This window comes from Ptiloglossa arizonensis, chromosome 8, assembly GCF_051014685.1.
Source record: "Ptiloglossa arizonensis isolate GNS036 chromosome 8, iyPtiAriz1_principal, whole genome shotgun sequence".
Lineage (NCBI taxonomy): Eukaryota > Metazoa > Arthropoda > Insecta > Hymenoptera > Colletidae > Ptiloglossa > Ptiloglossa arizonensis.
In genome coordinates, this window is record NC_135055.1 from 21,132,567 (window position 1) to 21,154,333 (window position 21,767).

The window sequence follows — 21,767 nt, forward strand, 5'->3', positions numbered from 1 at the left end:
AAGGTCACATTTTTTCCCACCTTGGTTCTTCGTTTCTTTCCGACAAATTGCTCACCGTTGACGAGAGGAAGAAAGATCGATCTTGGAAAGTGGTACTTGGACGATTTATCGGTGAATGCTTTACATCGATAACGAGTTCATTCGCGTTTGTCGATTACCAAGTATCTAGGTACCCTGACCTTACTCGACAATTTCGTTTCTACGCTTTCGCTTCGATATTCTTTTAATTTTTTAACGATCTGTCGAGTGCTGGTACAGGAGAAGCGTAGACGATTTTTGAGAGAAAGTGCAAGAAGTCTACCACGAATGTTCGTTAATCTTATGAACGCAAATACCGGTCGATCTTCGCATGTCCTGTGTACTCCTCTTCGTCACTTTGATCTTTCTTCCTACGATATCGGATACTAGACGAGAAACATCGACGTCTCCGGGGTCAAGTGGCCCTGGTGCTGCCTCGTCAGTGAGGGAGTTAGACGACCCCTTGAAATCGTCGATGAACCACCGGGTGCGATTTCTCGCGTTAAATGTAAACGGGGTTTACGCGTTTCAGGAGGGTGGCGGCAGCGAGTCATCCTCGAACGCTCAAAATTCGGACAAGCACCGCTCAAACGCCTCGTCCGAGATACATAGTGATAGTAGTGATAGTAGTAATAACAAAGCTGCCTGCGACACGAAGTGCAGCAGGACGAATCTCGACTACCGAGAGAAATCGCGTACAGTGTTGCCGAAGGGGACGGGTTCGAAGAGCGAGCAGGAGTCCGATATGGAGAAGGATCCTTCGAGGAGACCGTCCAAGGACGAGAGTTCGTCGTCCAGCAGCGACAGCCGATCCGGCGACGAGTATCACGTTTATTATTACGATCCGAAGGCAGTCGCGGGTAGCAACGGTGCCTCTGGCAAGGACTTTAAGAATCATTCGCAAGCGGCCAGCACACCGAACGCCAGCACGATACTCGGCAACCTGACCAAGACCGAGGATCCTTGGGACATATTATTCGCCAGGGCGGAAGGTCTCTACGCTCACGGTCACACGAAGGAGGCGTGCATACTGGGTGTGCAACTCGGAGAGGAACTGTTGGCCAATCCACCGAATCTCATGATCGACGAGCCACCGATGCACGTGAAAGGGAAGAAGAAGAAGGTATATTCCCTTTGCGAACAATCGACATCTCTTTTAACCCATTCGGTACGGATTTGATGGTGCACCACTTGGACAAGCACGAGTTGCTACTCGGACCGACCGGTTGTCGGTCTCCGATGGGTCAGTTGCATATGCAGCTGGGAATACTGCCGCTTATCGGTAAACGTAAAGTAAATTGTCCAGAGTTCGCGGAGTATTCGAATACCGAATGGGTTAAGAGACACCGTAGTCGGATCGAGATCACCAATGAAACGACACGGTTGCATTTTGAACGCGTAACGAATACGATGACGTTGTTTCAGCAACACGTAAACCCGGCGTCTCATCAGCTAACGTGCCTTGCGTCGGCTACATTGGCCAAGTGCTGCTTTCTCTGCACGGTCCTCGCGGAGAATCCGGAGTATTACAATCTGGCGTTCAGAGTCGGTTTGTTCGGTCTGAAAATGGCCAGGCCACCGGCCAATACCAAACCGTTGGAGGTAAAAGGGACTTTATCGGAGTACACGAGGTGTACCTGTAATTTGCGGTGCCCGTTTCGGGAGTTTCGGAGCCAAGAACAACGAGAACAATCTCGCGTTGTTCGATTACCGTCAGAGGAGTCGTTCAGGACGATCGGCTCCCATATCCGAGCAAAACCTCCACGTGGACATCTGCATCGCGAACTCCTACACCGGGTGCCAGAAATTACGGAACCCACCTACGCGCGCGTATCTCATCTCGTTGGGTAACACTTTCCTTCCGTTGTTCCAGGTGAAATTGACTTACCAAGAGAGCGAACTGGTCGGTCTTCTGAAAAAAATTCCGTTAGGTCCCGCCGAGATAGCTATGGTCCGACAGAGAGCCGAACAATTGAGAGACGGTGTTCTGCGTTCCAGGGGCCACGCGCTTCTACCGATCATGACGTCCAGTTTTATATTCGACGTCTTCAACGTGCCAAGTACGATTCCGTTCGCCAGTAATTTTCTTACTTCTTGTCTTTACGTTTCGTACTTCAATGGGGGAGAATTGAGAATCGAGGGAACGGTAGCTCGCGACTGAAATCTAGGGTGAAGGATCGTTCATTCAGACAAGAGATAGTGAACGCTCGAACAGTAGCGACGGAGAGTAAAACATTGTGGAATGATTCGCAGGACCAAAACACCTGCCCACAGACGTCGACGAGGATCTTGGGTTCGATGCGGCAGTCGCCGCATTGGGGCTGAAAGCGAACGTGAGCGAAGCCGATCATCCGCTTCTTTGCGAAGGCACGCGACGTCAGAGGTACACCGTCAACATTGTTGTCTCTAATATTAATGCTGCAGTTAACATCGTGATCGTTTCAGGGGGGATTTGGCTATTACATTGCTGGTCCATTACAAAGACGAGCCAACGAAAGTGGCGAGAATTATGGATAAATTGTTGGATCGGGACGTTCACCAGTTGATCAAGTCGCCGATACTACCTAGTTATTATACGTCGAATCCACCGACCAAGAGCGAGGTGAACATTGTACCCGGTGTTACCCGAAACGATCGGGTACGGTGGTGGTGGTAACGACTCGTTTCCATTTCAGATGGTAAGATACCTTCACGACGAAGAGTGCTCCTCTCCCCTGGCTGGAACGGACGTTGGAAACAGCGATAGTATTGTCGGCACTAGCAGCAGACCGCACAGTAGCACCAGCGCGGAACTAGAAACTGGTATGAGCGCGCTCACGGTGCAACCGCAGATCGTTCAACAACCTGTGCCTACTAGAACTAAAGAAACAAGGTTCGCGTTCTCTCGTAGCGATCGACCTCTCGGTATACGTCACCTGTCCGAGAATTACCTCTCTGAGAGTCCTGTGTTCTTCGCGTTTACAGATACAAAAGTAAGAGAATATATCCGTCTATTCCTAATCAACCATCCGAAGCGGGTGCACACTTTATGTGCGAATTGGCGAAGACGGTTCTCGCGAAAGCCGGTGGCAACAGTTCCACGTCGTTGTTCACGCAAGCGTCCACCAGCCAGAATCATCACGGGCCCCACCGTGCGCTTCACATGTGCGCGTTTCAACTCGGTCTGTACGCGCTCGGACTGCACAATTGCGTTACTCCGAACTGGCTAAGCCGCACGTATTCGAGCCACGTCTCTTGGATAACCGGCCAGGCAATGGAAATCGGAGCGCCGGCGATTTGGTTCCTTATCGAGACCTGGGAGGGACATCTTACGCCACCGGAAGCGGTCAGCATAGCGGACAAGTCGTCCAGAGGATGCGATCCGAACATGGTCCGAGCGGCTGCAGAACTCGCTTTTTCTTGTTTACCGCATGCTCACGCGCTCAACCCGAACGAGGTGCAGAGGGCAATTTTGCAGGTAACCTGAAAATGTCTTTTCGTTTAGATTGTTCGACCGGTGACAACCTCGTAGGTGTTCCTAGTAAAACGGTTTACAAATCTACCGAATGATTATTTTTATTGCAGTGCAAGGAACAAAGCGAAATGATGCTAGAAAAGGCTTGCATCACGGTGGAGAATACAGCGAAAGGCGGTGGCGTTTATCCGGAAGTGCTTTTCCAGGTTGCCAAGTATTGGTACGAGTTGTATCTTAGGGTAAGTGGACCGTTCATAGACGAAAGAGTAGCATTTTTGAGAAATTGTTACACGGGACGTTAATTTTGGTCTTACGATGCAGCATACTCCTGGCGGAGAGCAGCAAGACGACTTGTCGCACGATCCTCTGCAGTTGGATCTGAACGGTGTGCTTTTATTGGAGCCTGGACCACCGGTGGACATAACGAACGGACAAATGGTGCCTGGGCCGACCCAAGCTGTTGTTGTGACCAGTACTCAACCACCTCCTCAACCGTATCCTGCACATCCAACTATAACTACACTCGCACCTTTGGGTAGCGTTATTTATCGCTTGGCTGTCGCGCTTTGCAGTCGAATCCAGCTCGATCGACCTATTCCACTCTCTTCTCTATTTTTGCGCTAATGGTAGAGACAGGATAGGAGCGAATAATACGACGATAACTCGTCTCGATCTTGCGGTCGATCGATCTTGATTCGACTATGTGAGGGGCTCACCGATTACGGTAATTCCTTTATCGCTCTTTTCGATTACAGGGGTTGGCATGCCATACCCAGTGGCGCCTTACAGTTTTGTACATCCCCACCACTCCATCCCAACATTCGGCGGACCGATGCCTTCGCACAGGTTAACTCTACCGGTACCATCGGTTCCACCGCACATGTATCATGCGGCATTCCCGCCTCATCCGGGTCATCCGCAACATCCTCAACATCCGCACCATCCGTCACAGCCCACGCAACCACCGTCGCTAGCGCAATACTACACACCGCAACCCCCGCCACTGCCGGGAACTCATCATTTATTCACCATGCAACAGCCTATGCCAGTTAACGTAGGTGTTCTCGTTTTATTGTATTTCTTTTCTGCCTCGTCGAACATCAGCGTTCGAACGCGATTTCGTTGTTTTCAGGTACAAGCAGGAGTGACGGGTCCCATTCCCGGGCAGAATAACATGCCTGGATCGGCGTTGGTCCAGGCGCAACCTATGATATCGACTGTGAGAGCTCAGCCTCAGGTAATTAAGGCGATGCGATAAAAAAGAGTTGCAATATTTTACCGTGGACGATCCGTAATGGTAAAACGCTGGTGCACAAGGGTGTACGTAAAGATTTTAGATACAAGGGTGATCCTTGATCGAACGAATACGTTTAATCGCTAATATCGGTAACGATTCATCGACGCTGTCGCGTAAACTTTAACACCCGCAAGTACGACCCTACACCCTCCCGAACCTCGACCAACTACCCACACACGAACCGTGAATTTAGCCACGCTTACACGAGAATGATGTTCTGTTTTTAAATGCAGGTCCATAGACAAACGCAGGCCTTTAGTCCGCAACAACTCCGAGCTCTCGTAGCCGCGTATCGCGTGGGCATGTTAGCCCTGGAGACGTTGGCCCGGCGCGTCCACGATGACAGACCTCAGGCAAAATACGCGCGCAATCCGCCGTACGGCGAGGACGTGAAATGGCTGCTGAGAGTCTCGAAACGCCTCGGTACACAGTATCTCCATCAGCTTTGTATCTGCACCGTGGACAGCATCGTTAGTCCTTTCGTTCTTCACGACGTTGTATTGGAGGCGGCGCGTTACCTGGCCAGAAACAATCCAGCTCTCGTGCTCCAACACCTGAGATCCGCACTTCTGGCGCCCCTTGTCCACAAATGCCAACAAATGTTAGTAAAAGCTTGGGGACGTTCGTCTCGTGTCTCTAGTATCCACTTTTGACGTTTATGAAAACATTGGCTTCCGATTGTAGGTACATTCAGTGCATGCATCAGAAGTTGTACCATTTGGCGATAGGGGATTACGAGGAATTCGTGAACGTCGTGTGCGCCGCGAGGGCGGCGTTCCACATCACTCCTGAGGGACACGTACAGTTCAAGGAGTGGCTACAATCCATTAAAAGGTCCTGGTAACAACCATAAAAGACTCTGCGTACAATGGAGAGAGATACGATAAACGAATATAGTTTATGGAACATACGGTAAGATTGGAATATTGTTTTTACAGATCTCAATCCTGTAAGAAAGATCTGTGGGCACAAATCAACGTGGCGTTACAACAGAATAGCAAATGACACAGAGCGGAGCCAGGCGGGACGTGGTTCACCCCCCTTCCTCATCCTCAGCCTCCTCCACCACCACCGCCACCACTTCCACCGACGACGACGACGACCCTCGTGCTACAACATCAGCATCCCTGTCATTCTCATCCACGGAGCGTCGTATGCGTTCACGGGCTGGCTACACAGGAACGCCATAGCGTGCATCGTCGATGTGCGAGCGTCGCGTCCGCAGTGACGTCGATCTCGAACCGTCGTTGTAGGATCAGGATTAGGAAGCGTAAGCGATAATCGCTTGCCTTTCTCAGAGAAGGAGATCGATCCCACTGAACCAGACATCATTCTGACTTTAGTTAATGCGTCCGATAGGAAATATGTCTGCTGCTGTAATTAAGCGAATGATGCGTGAATGACAGAAACAGAGAAACGTCAGGTTTTACAATTTACACTTCATCGTTCACTGACCGTTTCCAGGAAGATCGAGAAGCGATAGGATTGTATATAAATATATATTATATATAATATATAATGTGTATGTATGTATATATATATATAATATATATACACATATACATACGTATCGGGACGTACCGTTGCGTTACGTCGATCGCTAAAGGCACCATTTTTTTCGGATCAAAAGAAAAAAAAAAGGAACAGAAACGATAAACGGGGGAAAAAGAAACAGAAAGTGATATATATATGTATCTATATATAATATATGTGTATATATATAGATATAGATATATTCTATATTAAAGGATCGATAAATCAAAATTCAGAACTCTCCGGACCTGCGCGATCACTATCTCACACCGATGTAAGAGAGAATCGTTGGTTCACAACACACGGAAATCGAGTTTTTCTTTTCTTTTCGTTTTAGTTAGACTTGAGCACGTCTTTAGCCGCGATTAGATAGGAAATTTTATTTTTCATTCATATAGATAGGATGAATTCTTGCGTCTTATTTTATTTTTGTAAACAAGTAAACAAATTTGAAATATCGATAACGTCTATTTATATAACGACGATAAGGTCTGATCCATATATAAGTAACAGTTACTTCGTATTCATCGTCGATGAAATTTTTATGAAAGTAAATCTTTATTTTACCTAAAACGGCAATCGACCTCATACAACCCGACCTCTTTTTTTCTCTCCATTGATTTACTTTGCTATCGATTATACTTTATTGCTCTACATTTGTCCGTTTTTTCTCTTTTTTTTTTCTCTCTTTTTTTTTTTAATTATATTATAGGCGTATACTATACACGTTCGCAACAATATTCTTGTTTTGTCCTTATCGACAATCCATAAACGAAATGATCTCTGTAATTTTTAAATTAAAATAATGTGAATTATAAATAAAGCAAAATTATAGCTGATGTTACACCTTCGAACTTCGGCCACCTGCCCGTATAGCGACAGCTCTCCGTTTGTAAAAGACACACGAACAAAATGAACATTGTGAAACGATCTCCGCGAATACGATGATTATAAAACGCGCTGTGTCGCTTTTCTCGGTTACACTCGTTCGAACAATGACAGTATCGAAACACATTTGGTTTCTTTTTCCTTTGAAACAAAGCTACCGATTCTTATCAGTCCTTGTGCCCAATACTTGGACACGATCCATCGTAGTATCGGCCTCGGCTCTTGAAATAGAAAATAGAACGCCGTACAAATATAAAAAAAAAAAGAAAAAAAGTTAACGAACAAAATCAGCGACCTCGAGTTATTCGAATCTTAACTTTGCGCGTAAAGAAAAATCGGTCTGGAAATTGGTCTTCGGAAAGTGAATTCGAGATATATAAGAGAAACTGTTCGATCCTATTAAGATCTATAACAAGCGTATTGGTACGAAATTGGTATAAATAATTCTTGTTTGTTTTTAGTACGAGCTCTAAGCAGTGCCTCGTCGAAGTCTCTGTGAAATCGTTTCCGCAAAACTTGGGAGATCCTATGTACGAAGATGATGCTGTTCATCCTTTTGAAAATTCTTGCGATCTCACCGTTGTTGCACGCTGCTGCACCGTTTTATCGTCGAGAATTTAACCGAACCTTGTACGTAACAGCCCACGGGCAACTCACCTTTAAGCAACGTGTTCTCTGTTTACAGCGGTGTTGGATTATCGGGGAAAAAAGAGGGGAACTAGGTCTTGCAAACTGCACCCTCGACTGCGCTGCATTTACACGATCCTTTGCATATTGTATTACAAGCACCCTTTCGTTTCGCTTTGTTCTCGAGCGGAATTTCTGAATAAACGGCTCTCCAGCGTCTATTCGAGAATTCCTCGAGACACTCTCCGTTTACTCAACGACACTTTATTAATTGATTGTTCGATAAGTTTTTTTCGTTCGATAAGACTTATTGAACACTACTACATTGGACGATATTATTCAATAAGAGAACTACATTGAACGGTACTGTTCAATAAGAGTACCACATTAAATGGTACTGTTCAATAAGAATACCACATTCAACGGTACTGTTCAATAAGAGTACTACATTGAACGGTACTGTTCAATAAGAGTACCATATTCAACGGTACTGTTCAATAAGAGTACCACATTGAACGGTACTGTTCAATAAGAGTACCACATTCAACGGTACTGTTCAATAAGTGTACCACATTCAACGGTACTGTTCAATAAGAGTACCACATTAAACGGTACTGTTCAATAAGAATATCACATTGAACGGTACTGTTCAATAAGAGTACCACATTAAACGGTACTGTTCAATAAGAATATCACATTGAACGGTACTGTTCAATAAGAGTACCACATTGAACGGTACTGTTCAATAAGAGTAGCACATTGAACGGTACTGTTCAATAAGAGTACCACATTGAATGGTACCTTTTTCGTTCGATAAAACTTATTGAACAATCTAATAGAATTCCGACGCGTTACTTTCTCGTTGAAACGATCTTTGAATTTGTACTCCGACTCGGTGGTTCGGACTCGGAACCCGTGTTTCTCGAAATACGGGATTCGAGAACGATATTTGTACTCGGAATTCGAATTTGGAACTCGAAGAAGCGCGGTACAAAAATTTCAAAAAAGGAACACGAAACGAGAATTTCGAAACTCGGCTTCGCAATTTCTGCTCAGCGCAGTCGAGACACGTTTTCTCGAGAATCCGTGAAATTTCTTGGACGCTCGATTTTTAGTCGCTCGGTTCAACCCTCGTCGCAAAAGAGTCGTCCGTTAAATGGCATTAAAATATTTTCGCGCTCCTTGTTTCGAACAGTGCGAGTGAACGTACCGTGTTCGTAGATAGTAAGAGGAACAGCGAAGAGACTGTTGGTATTAAATCGCGGGAGATGTGCCGAGAGAAAGAAAAGAGAAGAAGGGGAGAAAGAGCAAGAACAAATGGCACTGCCACTAATTTAACGATACCGCGAAAACGGTCATGGAAAGAGCAATATTAAACGTTAACCTTGTTCTAGCGATCATTAAGTAGTATCTGCGTGTTTACGAAGTCGAGGCTCGGGGAACGTTTTTCAAAATTGCAACAATTCCTTTTCTGTCGATTTCCTTTGGTAAATTACCTCAGCCCCTTGCACTCGAAAGGAGTGAGTTTAATTTAATTTTTCTCCAAATATCTGTCAAAACGTGAGTGTACAGGGAATATTAGTAACGTTCAAATTGATTTATTTTTACTTTCGCTGCGAGATATTCCTATTCAGAAAACTTCGAGCACAGAACACCCTCGTTACGTTTAAATTAATACTCTGTGATTGAACATTGGCCGCTCGAATCGAGACGAGTCGAACTTAAAAGCGACGAGTCTGGAGACATAATTTGTTACCGATCGATTTCACGTCACAGTGGGACCTCGATCGAGATCAAACGAGATATTTCACCTCGAGGCGCGTGCGTTTATCGAGGCTACGGAGTCTCAACGCGCGAGTATCGAGGTTCCATCGAGATTTCGGTCGTTTGTCGCGAATCGCGTTATCACCAATGCGGGCATGATTTATTTAGTACAGATGGGATCGCTATGCAAACACAGTCGTTTCGTTGTTGTTCTAGACGGTCGACGATTCGTGAGATAAGAGTCTCGACATTGAGCTATTTCTTTCCTCTTTTCTTTTCTTTTTTTTTTCTTTTTCTTTTTTTCGACGATCGGGAAGAAAATATTTTCCTATAAACGGGCGGGCGGGGTTTGCTCCGCGTAACGATAAAGTCACTCGAATCCTTGACTCGTTTCGAAACGAAAAATCGATCCGTGCCTCGACTGTCGTCGTCTTCGAAACACGATCGCGGTTTACGGAGATTCGTCCCGCGATAAGAGTGTGTTCCGCTCCACGTAACACGGGGTGGATGTTGAAACATCCAACGAACGTTATCTATGATTTTTCGTTTCGCGAGGAGCAAACAAACGAGGAATGGTAGCGCAAACACGCCCGTGACGACACGCGTTGTAAATTTTCGTCGGATTCGAAAACGGGGGAGGGGGGCGGCGGCACACAACCACACATACACACATACACACACGCACACGTGCGCGAGGGAATCGGTTTCGAGGTGCGCGTATCTCAAAGTTTCTCGTTCGTCGTCGAAAAGCGTTTGTCCCTCGAAATGTCCCAGTTTTGAGCGCACACGAGAACGATTTCCCTCGAAGCTTGCGTTCGCGTGGCTGCGAACGCAATTCGGTGCCCCGGTATCGTCGAGATTCGTTGTGTGTATCGAAATTCGAGGCAAAGTCGGCTTCGAGGGGCCCGGAGCGTACTCTCGCGACAATGGAGCCTGTAAAAATGCTCTTTGCATCTGTTTATATCCGTTTACACCGACCGAACGATCCTACCGAGTGTCGCGAAGCGTCGTACCGAAATTCCACGAAAAGAAGACGAGGAAGAAGGAAAAGAAGATGAAGAAGAAGAAGAAGAATAAATAAATAAATAAATAAATAAATAATTAAATAAATGAATAAATAAATAAATAATTAAATAAATAAATAGAAAACAATCGGGGGTGGGTGGCGACGTTCGAGTGTACATTTCATTCGCAAGCCGCCCCGTATGTACATATATAAATACGAATACACAGCTCTCAGCGACAACCGAAAGAAAAAAAAAAAAGAGGATAACGAAAGAAAATGGTTGACGAAACCGATCCACAGACGCCGTAGTAATTTGCTCTAGGTTCACTTTTGCGCGTCGCGCGTATAATCGATAGCGTTTATCCATTAGACGTGTTAGACGTCTTTGCTAGCCTACTTAGCGTTTAGAGAGGACATTTTTAGGCGTTTTAGCGATCCAACAGCCCCTTGAACACCCCCCCCCCCCCCCCCCCCAACCCAAATCCAACCCAACCCACCGGTTTTTTCGCGGAACGCGAGAATGAGCGAAAAGAGGACGAGAGATGACCGAGAAATTGTGTTCCCCCGTGGGTCGATTGTCGAAGAATCGAAGGGGATCAAATCCTAGACCCGATCCATAATAGTACCGCTAGATTTCCTTTTTTTGCACGACGAAAGCGAACGTTCTTTCGTCGCGAGAAACAAATGAGAATAAAAATAGAAGAAAAGAAGAAAGCCCCCTTCGACGACGGCGGTGAATGCCAACGCGATCCGCGGCCGTTTCGCTAGGCTAAGTACGAGGGTGTGAGTAATACTCGCGTTTCTACACGAGAAACAACGTGAAAACACTACTCGCATCACTGAGATTTACTTCGCGTCCGTGTACGGTGAATGTTCCACGGCAATCGGTGAGGTGTCCCGGATTGCGCCGTGGTGAAACAATCATCGTCGATTTTCAATAAAATTTTCGGTGCCTCTTGCGTCGATGGATCGCGCTACAGAACTTGTCGGTCACTCGGGGAATGATCGCGTCAGTGACTCGCGAGTCGAATATTAACGCGCGGGGGATCGTCGAGTCGAGTACCGTGACGTCGGTGACTCGCGAGACGAATACTAACGCGCGAGGGATCGTCGAGTCGAGTACCGTGACGTCGGTGACTCCCGAGTCGAATATTAACGCGCGAGGGATCGTCGAGTCGAGTACCGTGACGTCGGTGACGCGCGAGGGATCGTCGAGTCGAGTACCGTGACCTCGGTGACTCTCGAGTCGAATATTACCGCGTCAGGAACCTTCGAGTCGAGTGTCACGGCGTCAGAGACTCGTAACTCGAGTACCATCGCGTCAGTGAAACGCAAGTCGAATATTATCGCGTCGAGGACCTCCAAGTCGATCACTGTAACGTCAGGGATCTTCGAATCGAGTACTATTCGCGTCAGGGACTCGCAAGTCGAGTATTGTAGCGTCAGAGACCGTCGTATCGTGAACTATTGACTCACAGACTTGCATCGAGATCTCTATCGTGTCGCGAACTTGCAATACAATACATTACGGTGTATTTGAAACAGTCGGGATAAAAAATTGACCAGTTACGAACCGTCGGGGATCGATAATTCGTGATCAGGACGAAACAAATTTTGGAATAAACAAAAATTACGCGCGTACACGTCGCGAGTCGGTGATCGATGAATCGTTCAATTGTTCGTGATCGACTGGTTCACACGTGATTCGTCGACGTATCGGGAGAAGAATTTCGAACGTTCGTGGAACATTTCCCGTACATCGTGCGCTTCTTTCTGTATCTGTATCTTTATCAATTTTAGAAGAAATGCGGCACGCGTAAATAAAGAGATTATATTGGGAAGCGATAAAATATCTATATTTTTACACTTGATCGAAAAAGTACTGAAGAAAATTTCGAAGAACGAATAAAAAAAAAAAAAAAAGAAGACGACGAAGAAGAGAAGTTGTTTCCTCTCAATCTGAAAATATTTGGTCCTTTGCTGTTGATTAGAGACTCCCCCGAAAACCCAACCTTCTACGAATAAAAGTACGTATGTTTATACATAGGGATTAAATTAACGGGAACGGACTGGTTCCCCCGGCGAGGATATAAATGCAAACGATAAAAACCATTATGGAACTCGGTGTCTGTAAATATCGCACGACGTCGTTCTTTTTTTTTTTCGCGCGCGTACGTTCGATAGGATTTTTGGAATCGCTGGCGCGCGGTGGCAATCGCTGAATAGATATTCGAAAAAAGTAATGTGTAGAACGCGAGCGTAGACCTTCGTCTAGTCTGATTGCAATTTCGAGTTGCACTAGCTTCGTAGAAACGCGAGGTCCACGGAACCGAGAGTCGAACGCGAGAGACCTTGATCGCGACCAACGAGTAGAGAGAGAGAGAGAGAGAGAGAGAGAGAGAGAGAGAAAGAGAGAAACGAACAAATGGAAACGGAGAGAGAAATGAATGAGAAGGAAACAAAAGGAAAAGAAAACGAAACAAAAAAAAAGAAAAGAAAGAAAAATGGTAAAGAACAGTACGAGGCAACGAGAAACAGCGAGAGGACACGAATTTTCGAAGGCATCATTGACCGAGCAACTATAAGATTGTATATATATATATTAACGATCGCAATAACATTAATTATAGATGTGACTAATTACTTGACACGTGTGAGTGGGTGCGCGTGGTGATTGAGAACCGCGCGTAGAAAATAAGCAATCTCGATGGCGAGAGCCATGGTTTTCTTTACGGCCGATCGAGCGACTCGCGCGAGCGAGACGAGAAATCGGTGAGACGAAAGAGAAGAAAGAGAAAAAAGAAATAGAAAGAAAAAATGAAAAGAAAAATTCGAAATCGCTCCAAGCGTTTCGATATTTAGTTTCTTTTTTTCTTTTTCTTTTCTTTTTTTTTTTTTTTGAACCGTTTCTTCAATCCTCGAATATTTCTCGTCTCGCTCGGGTCGTCGATGGAAACACAGTGAATACGATTTATAGATTTTTATTTCGACGTTGCTCTCTATCGTCCGTGAAACACTTTGTACATCCAACGATGAGAAGGAGAACGGTGAAGCTTCAGGGACTATTCGTAAATGTTTAGCGAGGACTCGAGCGGTAGAGTGTGCGATTCGGTGTGTTCGATTAGAAACGGGGGGGAAAAAACAAAGAAAAAAATAGTGGAAAATGAAAAAAAAAAAAAAAGAAATACGAGAGTTGAGCTCTCGCGTGTTTTTGGGAGTGGATTCTTTTCTCGACAGGTTCCTGCGAACGCACCTTTTGCGAAAAAAAAGAAAATAGAACAAAAAAAAAAAAGAAAAAAAAAACAAAAGAAAACGTCACGAACGAAGCTTTTGAAATTATTGTAAATTCAACGTTGTTTCGCGCGATTTAGCGAGAGATAGCGAAGTTACTTGTTGCGAAACTATATTGATTGTGCTCCCCCTCCCATCCTCTCTCTCTTGAAACGTTTGCCCATCAACGCGAGAATAATGATTTTCGAACAGCCTGCGGAGTTGCGTTTCGAAAGTGATATATATATACATACATATATATATCTCGGTACGAACCTGTTCTGTTGAATCTGTCGCGAATGAAATTTAACTCTTTCCTGTTGACTGGATTTCATAATAATTATACGACGTTACTATTCTATTTGTAAAACGATCGATCACTTTCTTCGGACTTGCATACATCCGGCAACAAATTGTATTCTATATTGTAAACGGTGTGCGCCGCGATTTTCAATCGACCAGTGTCGTTGAAACGCGGAAACGGATTATACCAGAAGAGATGTAACGAGGATTGTAATCGACGATACTTTCACACTCTCGATGAGATGATTTTTTTAGTCGAATAAGTAAAAATAAAAATTCTGCGAAATAAGCCACTTGGTTCGCTGTACTTGATTAACGTAGATATCAATATATTATAATGTCTATTAAATAAATTTCAATTTCTAATTGCGTCCTTCGTCCGTTATCTTTCTATTGTATCGATCCACTGAAATACAATTTTTGATTTCATAAGTCGAGTTTCCTGTTCATACCCACGAAAATAAACGTTCAATGTCCACCGTTGGATATCCAGGTATCTCTTCGAGGACTTGCGGATCGGAGACTTGCAAGTTGGAGACTAGCGCAGAGACTTACCGATGGGGTGGCTCGTGCTCCGGGGATCTGTAAGTTGAGAATTAACGTTACAGGGACACTTGTAAGTCGAGGACAACGCTCAAGGGACTTGCAAAGTTGAGGACTATCGCCCCGGATACTTGCAAAGTTGAGGACTATCGCCCCGGATACTTGCAAAGTCGAGGACTAGCGCTCCAGAGACTTGGAAACGAACTTGACTCGCGAATACGTGATCGTTGCATCGGAGTATAACTTGCAAGCGTGGGACTGTATAAACAGCTGGTTAAACTTTTTTCTTTTTTAGTTGGGTAAATATTCTCGTTAAAGTAATTTATATGACGTATTAAATGTTACGAGATTCTATTTTGTAATTTTTAATTTTGAGTTATAGGTTCAAAGTTAAATTATTCTTTCAGTCGAGTACAGTCTTCTAGAATTACCGTCTCGAGATCGTTAAAACCCATTTTATTCTTTAAGTCAATATTGTTGAGAATTGCACGAATTTATGAGAAACTCTGAGTTTGCGATCTCTTGACAAATTGCCCTCGCAAATCACAGAAATTGGGAAGCTTAAAAATGGTAAATTCGATAAATATTTTTAAATCTGTGCCTTTTTGGAGCACATATGTCAATTTGCCTTTCATCGAGCTGGAACAAACGGAAGGTCGATTATTCTGTTATTCGGTAAAAAATGTTTAATTTTCCATAAACATTTTAATCTACATCTGATCATTTTTCTTAACATCGACGAAAAAATTGTTACATCGATTTATCGTTATTCTAAATTTTTCTGTGACTTACATCGCATTTGAACAGACTTTGCAAATATAGCAGTCGTGGCCGAGTGGTTAAGGCGTCTGACTAGAAATCAGATTCCCTCTGGGAGCGTAGGTTCGAGTCCTACCGACTGCGAGTTGAACAATTATTTTTTTTTTCTTACAGTAATTCCACCGACTTCACTTCTTTGTCGTTTTCGATGCATTCGATACGATAAACTATGAAATTAAACCTAGAGAAATTAAAATTAAAGACAGAGATTTGCAGAATTCGAAGTAGAACTTTTAAATAAAATATTAAAAATAACGCTTCACTTATTCATAAAACTGGTTCCGTTCCACGCGTTCGTGCTGAATTTTTCAACTTGCATCGTGTTGGAAAAATAATCTACCAATCGTAATCTTCTGTAAAATGTTTCTACAATAATAGTTCGTATTGCATAATAGGTTTCAGTTGTTCGAGAGCATGCAACGTAATTTTCCGTATAAAACCTGCAAACATTTCTAATCGAAGACTCAGTTCATCGAGGAACAGCTAATACACACTGATAATAATGCGACTGAAATTTTGCCTCGCTTATTGTTTCGTCTGCAGCGTTGTCTTAAGTTCGATCCTCCTCGACGAACTCGATCTAGAAACCGAGTTTCACCGATCAGATTTGCAACGAGCGATCGAGAAGGTCGCGAATACCTGGTCCAATCACGATTTGACCCTCGTCTCTCACGACAATCGTACCGATGACAAGGTCGAGCGAATCGCTGCCACCATTTCCAAGATCTTGCTACCTCTACGTCCAACACTGTACTTGCAAACGACTAATCTGTCCGAGTTCATCGTGAACGGTTATATGGTGGCCAATTCGAGGACATTGTTAATTTTCGTCTTCGGTACCTCATCTGCGCCAAATACGGAAGACTCGATGTTGATGATGAAACACTTGCTCGTGCTGACCCACACCAAACACTCACCAAAGATTCTCTTGGTTCTGGTGTCGGACGAGGAGTGCACCGACATGGAGAAGCGACTGGAGGAGCTGTGGAACGGAGGATATCCGTACGTGATCGCGTTAGAGGTCCTTGAATCCTTCAACAAGGACAGGAGACCACCACTGTATGTTCATCGCTACACCAAGCTACCCCCAAATTACGAACGATCGATTTACGATGGAGATGTCTCCAATTGGTACGTGGATCAGTTTCGAGGCACCTGCAGTCCACAGTTCACGTTGTGTCTACCAGACAAGAACGACACGTCGTACAAAGAGCTGGTGAAAGTGGAGCTGAACGTGTTGAAAGAGGAACTGAACGCCACGTTCAAAGAGGTCACCATACAGAGCGGAAAGAACAGGTGCGACCTGACGTACGATCTGTACTACTTGCTGTACAACGTGTTCTACAGCAGGTCCAGGGCTCATACAGCCCCTATCTACATAGACAGGTTCTGCCTGTTCGTTCCAGCCATCACACAGATGACTGCAACGACCTCGTGGGGTTTGACGATAGCGTTCGTAGTTGGAATATTGATCGTAGTGATGATCTCGGGGTTCGCAGCGTTGAACAGTATCGAGACGTTCAGGCATCCCTTCAACGTCGCAGCAGTGGTACTGGGAGTGTGGTTGAATGCTCTGAGATTGTCCACCTCGATTGAAAAGGTACTCTATCTCTGCCTGGTGCAGGTAGCTACCAGGTACACGTCGATGCTGTACACGGAGCTGTTCAGCGACGCCACGGTTAAACAGAAAGAAGTGAGGATCAATGATTTCAACGATCTCTATGGACTGAATTTGACTATTCATGTAAGTTGAATAAATTGCATCGAGCTCTTGAAAGCTCTTCTTGCAACGCGGTTTTAAATAAATATTAGGTCACCGCGTGAGTTCTGTCCTCTGGTAGACATTTTCTCGCCTATCTCGAACGATCTGTTTTCCATGATCATTTACTAGAGTTTTCTATTTTTTATTTTTGTGTTACGCCACTTTTATTAAGAAACACTGACGGTCTTACGAAGGAACTTAATAATAGGTGAGCTTTTCTCAAAGAGTTCTTCTTCTAAACGAACCTACTCTGTGTTGACGATCCAGATGACCAACGCGATGTATAACTTCATGGTGAACAACTCCATCGTGCCGGCCGATTTGATGCCGATGTTCCAAGTGGTGAACCATTGGAACGAATCCGCGAACAGCACCAAAAACATCGGCTACTTTTCGCTGCAATTGATAAATATGGTGCGACGGAAGCTGAAGAAGCACCCCACGAAGAGGACGAATCTATGCTTGGGCAGCGTGGCGGTCGTTCACATGACACGCGTCAAATGGCAATACGCTGAACGCGTGAACGATCTACTGTGGAGGATCAACCAATACGGATTCAGAAATCGCGAGTACGCGCTGAACTTTGGGGTTGTCAACGAACAAGTCGTGGACGAGCAGATGGGTTATAGCGAGCAGCACAAGATGTTGATAACGCTGTTGTACGGTTACTTGCTCGTTGTCGTTGCATTCGTGGTAGAGTTGTTGATCGGTTGGTCCAGAACGTTGAGGAGGATCGAAGGGGCTCGTTGATCATCGGGGGAACATTGATCGAGAGCGTGGATCGTGTATCTTAAATAGGGGTGTTGGAGTATTCGAGTATTTGAATAGTTTGAGTGGTGGAATATTTGAGTGTTGTCATTTTGGAGCGTAGGAATATTTGAGCTTTCGAGTAGCATTACCCGAACACCTGAGCTTTCGAGTACCATGACCAGAACATCTGAGCTTTCGAGTACCATTACCCGACCACCTGAACTTTCGAGTACCATTACCCGAACACCTGAGCTTTCGAATACCATTACTCGAATGTCTAAGCTTTCAAGTACCGTTTATGGAATATTTAAACTTTCGTATATTATTACTCGAATATCTGAACTTTCGAGTACCGTTTCTGGAATATTTAAAATTTCGTATATTATTACTCGAATACCTGAGCTTTCGAGTACCGTTTCTCGAATATTCAAACTTTCGAATACCATTACTCGTATACCTGAGCTTTCGATTACCGTTTCTCGAATATTTGAACTTTCGAATACCATTTCTCGAATACCTGAGCTTTCGAATACCATTACTCAAATATCTAAGCTTTCGAGTACCGTTTCTGGAATATTTAAACTTTCGTATATTATTACTCGAATACCCGAGCTTTCGAGTACCGTTTCTGGAATATTCAAACTTTCGAATACCATTACTCGTATACCTGAGCTTTCGAGTACCGTTTCTCGAATATTCAAACTTTCAAATACCATTGCTCGAAATACCTGAGCTTTCGAATAGCATTGCTCGAATATCTGAGCACTGAAATACCATTTCTCGGATATGTGAGTTTTCGTTACATTGTTCGAATCGATAAGCGTTAACAATTAGCGCAGTATTTTTTTCTTTTTTTAACGATCGTATCGAACACTGGTAACCGATGAACATTGGAAAAAACGTTGTCGAACGTCACGCTCATCCTTATCGGAACATTTGAAGTGACTCGTACAATCGGCATTACGTATTGCCTGCAATTATCGATCGGATTAGCTTTTTGCACGCGACTCGCTACTCGCGGCTTAAGCGCGCACATTTTTCGCCAGCTGGTCATCCAATTTTCTCGTCCTATTAATATCTGTCGGTGGGCTCGTACGTGCGAACGTTTGGACCATAATCCTCCATCGGGTGGATTTTATTTCACGTTTCCAAAAAGAAATTACATCCCGTTGATTTTCGCGTCCGTGAATCGATACTCGCGTTAGAAAATGGTCGACCGAACTCGAAAGGAACCCTCTCGTAAAAATACGCCGTGTAAATAATTCAAAAAAAAGAGAAAAATATCGAACGCAGTGTAAATTTCATCGATAGAAAAGTGTTCATCGTCGAAAGACACATTACCTTCGTTCACGTCCCTAGGTAAGAAATATTATCACCTTCCACCAAATAGTAAAAAGAGAAAGTACAATCTGAAAATTATCAACGTCGAACAGGCAAATATTGGGGTACAACGCGTGAACAATTTTTACGACTTATCTTTTATTCTCGTCAATCTTTACATTTGTATCATTATCGTCGATCTTTGTTTACCAATGGGGGCTGGAATTCAATCCTAAAACGTGACAAATGTATACATCTCTGGTCGGAGATTAAAAAGTTTGTCGACCCCAGATTTCGAGGCGTTGGAGAAACGTTCGCGCGGATCAGCTCGCGGCCGAGTTCATTCCGCTCGTAAAGCTCGTATCGTCGCGAACGTTATCAAACCAAAGAACAAAATGAGCAAACCTACACGCACGAGCAAAAGGACTAATCGTGAAAAACAATCGAAGCGACGCTGGCCAAAGGAAGTTCGCGATTTTACGTACCGTTTCGCGAGAAAAAAAATTTCTTATCCACCGATGTAAAAAGTACAACGATATCCTAACAAAAATATTTCCTACGATTTCGATGCACCGATCGAGCGTGTCGTAAGAGTATCGAGTGTGTCGCAGAGCGCGAAAAATACTCAAAATGGAGATTAAAAATGTATTCTTTTTATGGAAATAGGTCGATGGACTCGATTTTTGGAAAATGGTCGCTCCGATTGGTAATTAGCATACCGTGTGAGATTCCATGGGGAGAGGGATACGCGTCAGGCGCCAGTCTGCGATAATTGTTGATAAATGGCGAGCCTATATTCGCGACGAACCGATGGTACTCGACGGTTGTGTAATTCCTGAGGAAAAATGGTAACCAGAAGACGCTCGTGAACGATGCTCGTTATCAGCCGCGCGAATTACTTAATTACGAATCAGCGAGACGAGTCAATCGACGTGAACGCGTGGAATGCGATCTTTGTTCTTACGGTCTCTCGTACTGTTTATCGGTAGCTCGGTTCAAAGGGTCGAACGTTTACGATTCTTTGCCTCGATCGAGTAGCTTATCGTTGGAAACGTGGGCGTTCTCTCGATTCCTTCGCCGCGATTCAAGTGTTCCCTCTCGCGCGTCTTCTGCGTTTCTTTTCTCCAAGAGGTGCGAGCAGAACTCGAACCTTTGCTTACGTTGCTTTAGGGGATGCGAGCAAAGATCCTCGTGAGAGTTCTAACGTTGCGTAACAAAATGGAATTATTAGAAAAATAACTATCGTCGTTTTCTTTCTACAATTTTGAGGATGACGACTAAAGATTAAGAGAAAAATTACTAGAACAAAGTACGTTGGTTTATGTTAGTCCAGAGATGCGAGCAAAGATCCTCGTGAGAGTTCTAACGTTGAGTAACGAGTGCTTGAGTCGTTAACGAGAGAGAAATAGAATTATTAGAAAAATAACTATCATCGTTTTCTTTCTACAATTTTGAGGATGACGACTAAAGATTAAGAGCAAAATTACTAGAACAAAGTACGTTGGTTTATGTTAGTCCAAGAGATGCAAGCAAAGATCGAGTACCTAAGTCGTTAACGAGAGAGAAATAGAATTACTAAAGAAATACGTATCGTTGTTTCTGAGGATCTTTCGATAGTTTTGAGGGTTCTTCTTCACAGACGACTAAAGGTTAAGAACAAAGTTACAAGAACAAATCCCAACACCATGTTTGAACATGCTACAAATACTAGGTCGTTCGATAAGTTTTGTCGTTTATTCCATTGTAAAAGAAATACTGTGACGCTTCAACTTTGAACAACTGTAAATATACGAACGAATCGAGAGATTTAGAACTTCATACACGTTTGTCAAACAATAGTGTACCATCTTTCGAGAAATAAAACGACGAACCCAATGGTTCCATTTTTCATCGAACGACGAAACATATCGAGCCTTTGAATACTTTGCCTCTCTTGAATACTTTGAATACCTTTGAATACCGCTCGCGAACACCTATCAAGTGCGATCCTGTCACGAAGATACTGAAGCAGATCGTAACGTCAGAAATGACGTCAAAGAGAATCATACACGCGACAAAGTACAGTGAATGTAACACAATTTGAAAATTTACGTCCACGGAACGATAACAATTCGCATACTTAGGTGTGAACCTTCTTATCTTTCTGAAGCTCAGCATCTGCTACGGAGCGTCGTGTAACAGCCGCTTATCTGTTATCAAACGAATCGTCAATCATCTCCACGTGGTTTGCTCAGAGATTTTTCGGTAACTCGGAAAAATCGTCGATTGTTTGCCAGATACTCCACGAACGACCAATGTCGTTTCGAGCTTTGGAAAAAAAAAAGAAAAAAGGAAAAACACACACACACACACACACACACAAAAGAAAGAAGCGGACTTCGATTATCTTATCGAGGAAACTTCGGTTTCTTAT

General features: G+C 44.1%; 2 protein-coding genes, 1 long non-coding RNA gene and 1 other non-coding gene across 4 annotated transcripts in view; 2 read left to right on the forward strand and 2 right to left on the reverse strand.

Annotated features, from left to right (window-relative positions):
* Dora (zinc finger SWIM domain-containing dorado) overlaps window positions 1–14,533 on the forward strand; it is a gene marked incomplete at its 5' end in the record, with an annotated part of 127,236 nt that extends 112,703 nt beyond the window's left edge. The window contains 14 exons of the mRNA XM_076319141.1: window positions 551–1,141; window positions 1,444–1,620; window positions 1,892–2,078; window positions 2,272–2,401; window positions 2,464–2,620; window positions 2,694–2,890; window positions 2,983–3,475; window positions 3,583–3,711; window positions 3,794–4,007; window positions 4,228–4,526; window positions 4,605–4,709; window positions 5,003–5,370; window positions 5,454–5,603; window positions 5,708–14,533. Coding sequence (XP_076175256.1) covers window positions 551–1,141; window positions 1,444–1,620; window positions 1,892–2,078; window positions 2,272–2,401; window positions 2,464–2,620; window positions 2,694–2,890; window positions 2,983–3,475; window positions 3,583–3,711; window positions 3,794–4,007; window positions 4,228–4,526; window positions 4,605–4,709; window positions 5,003–5,370; window positions 5,454–5,603; window positions 5,708–5,774 — 3,264 coding nt within the window. The remainder of the gene's footprint in view (window positions 1–550; window positions 1,142–1,443; window positions 1,621–1,891; window positions 2,079–2,271; window positions 2,402–2,463; window positions 2,621–2,693; window positions 2,891–2,982; window positions 3,476–3,582; window positions 3,712–3,793; window positions 4,008–4,227; window positions 4,527–4,604; window positions 4,710–5,002; window positions 5,371–5,453; window positions 5,604–5,707) is intronic.
* LOC143150078 (uncharacterized) lies at window positions 4,192–6,165 on the reverse strand. Its single transcript, XR_012992942.1, has 2 exons — window positions 5,681–6,165; window positions 4,192–5,606 (listed from the first exon to the last, which is right to left on the reverse strand). It is a non-coding gene; the product is annotated as an uncharacterized LOC143150078 (long non-coding RNA).
* A 991-nt stretch (window positions 14,534–15,524) lies between the features above and the next one.
* On the forward strand, window positions 15,525–15,606 carry Trnas-aga (transfer RNA serine (anticodon AGA)). The gene has a single exon. It is a non-coding gene; the product is annotated as a tRNA-Ser (tRNA).
* A 1,476-nt stretch (window positions 15,607–17,082) lies between these two features.
* Window positions 17,083–18,651, reverse strand: LOC143150077 (uncharacterized). Its single transcript, XM_076318091.1, has 2 exons — window positions 17,530–18,651; window positions 17,083–17,182 (listed from the first exon to the last, which is right to left on the reverse strand). The coding sequence occupies exon 1, from the start codon at window positions 18,298–18,300 to the stop codon at window positions 17,950–17,952; it is 351 nt and encodes a 116-aa protein (XP_076174206.1). The 5' UTR covers window positions 18,301–18,651; the 3' UTR covers window positions 17,083–17,182; window positions 17,530–17,949.
* Between the last annotated feature and the right edge of the window lie 3,116 nt (window positions 18,652–21,767).

Coding starts and splice junctions, on each gene's coding strand:
- LOC143150077 (XM_076318091.1), bottom strand. CDS start 18,300: ATGGTATTCGAAAGCTCAGGTGTTCGGGTAATGGTACTCGAAAGTTCA.